The following is a 3,048-nucleotide window of genomic DNA, read 5'->3' as shown; positions in this document are numbered from 1 at the left end:
TTGCTTTTTCTAGCTCTTGTAACGAGAAAATCTTTGCTTTGTCATTTGCACTTTCATCAGATGATATCAACGTTTCAAGGAGAAGACCATGGTTCCTCTGGAATCAATTCTTCCGTAGTTGCCGTTGAACATTTCTATTCCATCTACGAATGAGAAATGTTGCACTAAAACTCAGAGCTAGAATGCCGAAGCCAGCACACAACCCAATAATAATACCTGAAGCCATGAAGCTCTTTTAAGTTTCTTTTTATACTTTTTATCAAATATAACAACAATTTAGTCTTACCTGAAAGCAGAATTTGTTGTTTTGTTGTTGTACACTGCATTTTGTCCAGATCATACTCGGTACCGCGAGGACACTCCGTACAATAGAAGCTTCCTTCAATATTATGGCAGTTCGCTTTACAGATGTTTGGTTGGAGGCATTCATTAATATCTGAAATTAACAAGATCTTGTGCGTCAATGAAGTAATTAAATAACATAGCACAGAGTACATGCCTCGATTAACACAAAATACAATTGACTGTAACCTACATAGATGGTATAAAGCAAATAGAAAGTGGAGTAGTAATTTTCGCAATGTAATGACAATTCACCAGCAAAAAGAGCACACATATTTTTATATGTTTGTGCAACTTCTTTGTAGAAATTTAACAATTACTCTCTTCATTTCACAATAAAACACATAATGTGGGAGTTAATGAGAAATTATTATGCGTGCCATATTAAATGACATACTATGAACGGGCCAGAGAGCAAAGACATTCTCAATGAACAAATACTTTGAAGCAGAAACTCCCGATGCCAAGTTCTGATTTAATATGGCATCTAGTAGTAGTTCTGATTTTCTCTAACGGCAGTTTGGGTGTTTGGTATTTTGGAATATTTCCAACAAGTTTTACGCACTAAAATATACCTCACGTCAAAAAGTCTCTACAAGATCAAATGTTGTGACTCCCACTTGAGAGCCAATGATCAGCCATCCAGCCTACATGTAAGAGTATAAATTTGCTTCACTGATATATGCTAGCCTAGATTAATTTCCAAGTTGGGGTTCTAACTTCTAAGCATACTTCATGAAAAATTTAGGGACCCGTCTTCTCCCAATTTTGCACTTACTTAATCTTTTGGGCAAACTCAAATTACCCAGGTACTCCAGTGATGAGCAACATTCACTGTTAGCCTTTCAATAAATATGTAAGTACAAACACTGTTCGTCTTTGAACAAATATGTAAGTACAAACACTGTAAAACTAGTTTTCATGATGTACATAGAAAATCTATATAGGCTTTATCAATAAACATCTAGACATATACTCCCTCTGTTCCTAAATATAAGTCTTTGTAGAGATTTCACTATGAACTACATACGGATGTATATAAATGCATTTTAAGTGTGGATTCATTCATTTTGCTCCGTATGTAGTCCACCTAGTGAAATCTCTACAAAGACTTACATTTAGGAACGGAGGGGAGTAGATGTTTGGCAGAGTAGTTTTCAAGTATTTTAAGATGGAGGTAGTAACATTGGTACTCCCTCTGTTCCAAACTGTAAAGCGACCACACATCCAAAGATTTCAACCTAAAAATAACTAAACCAATATAATGTGATTTATGTACTCCCTCCATCCGGAAATACTTGTCATCAAAATGCATTTTGATGACAAGTATTTCCGGACGGAGGGAGTAATACCAAAGTGATGCCATTGGACAATACTTCTAGATACAAATCCAATGGTACAAGTGTTGGTCAAACATGACTCTTGAGACGTGTTTTACACTTTGGAATGGCGAAGAAAATCCTAATTAATGGATAATGAAAGTTATCTTGTATGCACGACATGCGTGCAACGGAAGCCAGAAACAATCTACTAGGTAGATGCCATATGAAATTGAAATGGTTATATACATTATGTGCGATGCGTGCATGCATGTGTGTGAGAGATAGAGGGTACCTCGACAGCCATTTTGGATGTATGGGTTTCCTTTGAAGCCGTCAGTGCATTTACAACGATAACCGACATAGGTGTCTTCTTTAGTAGCTTCAGAAAATCTATAGTCAATTGTAGCATTTACTCCCACGCACCTGCTGTTGATACTCACACAAGCATATCCAGATGTATCAAGTTGGGCTTCTAGGCAACTTAGATTGGCAGCTACCCACTGCAGAGAGGATAAAAACTCATAACCCACAAAAAGGATGCGTCCTCCAGATATTTGTTCTACAGGGCTATGGTCGTTGTACTCAAAGGTCCCTTTTTCAATATTCATGCCGGCCACCTCAAAATCCTCCAGCATTAGAACAGTCGATGACGTTGTATTTGTGCAGTTGAGGTGAAACTCTTCCCGGGCAAAGCAACCCTCTTCTAAGCCAAACGGGAATTCCACAGTAATGTTACCACACCGACGAGTACAGTCAACCCTACTCGGAATTGGATTATACCCTAGTTTGAGTGGTAGAAGGTTAGTACATATTCAAGTTTCAACGCCTATAAAATACCTAACGAAGTTGTATGTGTCCAGTCGCTTGATTGACAGTAGTTACCTTTGTCTTTGGAGCAGCCTTCTTTAATGAAGGGGTTGCCTGAATAGCCGGGGTTGCAGACGCAGATGTAGCCTTCTACATCGTAGCAGTCGGAGTGTTTGCTGACACAGGCGTATGCTGTCCTGTCTCGCATGGCAGCAACACAGTTGGGTTGATCCACTATTTGCCACAAAATCATGACACCACCATCATCTGTTATACTGATTCTATCCCACAGTGGAGCAGTCCGGTTAGACTTAGACCCTGCACCGTTGTTGATTTTTTTGTGCCCCTGGACAAATTTAAGGTGAAAAGCACCATTGTCAAGGGCACCAACATTAAAACTACAACAGCCGGTGCCGTTACAATGGTGCCTAGCCACCGTCTCTGTGATCCCTTGGTCTGGGCACACAGTTCTGCAGGCCCGTGTGGTAGTGCCGGCATTGTCATTGACCCAATACACGTCCAGGTCACAGCCGGTGATGTTTAGAGCTGTTTGCCCGATGTACTCAAAGGACCTCCC

General features: G+C 39.8%; 1 protein-coding gene across 1 annotated transcript; it reads right to left on the bottom strand.

The window, feature by feature from the left end:
* Nucleotides 1-66: 66 nt before the first annotated feature.
* On the bottom strand, nt 67-2,775 carry LOC123068085 (putative wall-associated receptor kinase-like 11). The gene is made up of 3 exons (XM_044490581.1): nt 2,547-2,775; nt 1,957-2,445; nt 67-143 (listed from the first exon to the last, which is right to left on the bottom strand). Exons 1-3 carry the CDS (start codon nt 2,722-2,724, stop codon nt 67-69), a joined length of 744 nt encoding a protein of 247 aa, XP_044346516.1. The 5' UTR covers nt 2,725-2,775.
* Between the last annotated feature and the right edge of the window lie 273 nt (nt 2,776-3,048).

Source organism: Triticum aestivum, chromosome 3B (assembly GCF_018294505.1).
Source record: "Triticum aestivum cultivar Chinese Spring chromosome 3B, IWGSC CS RefSeq v2.1, whole genome shotgun sequence".
NCBI classification, from domain to species: Eukaryota; Viridiplantae; Streptophyta; class Magnoliopsida; order Poales; family Poaceae; genus Triticum; species Triticum aestivum.
Note: the sequence above shows the minus strand (reverse complement) of the source record. Positions and strands in the feature narration are given on the sequence as shown.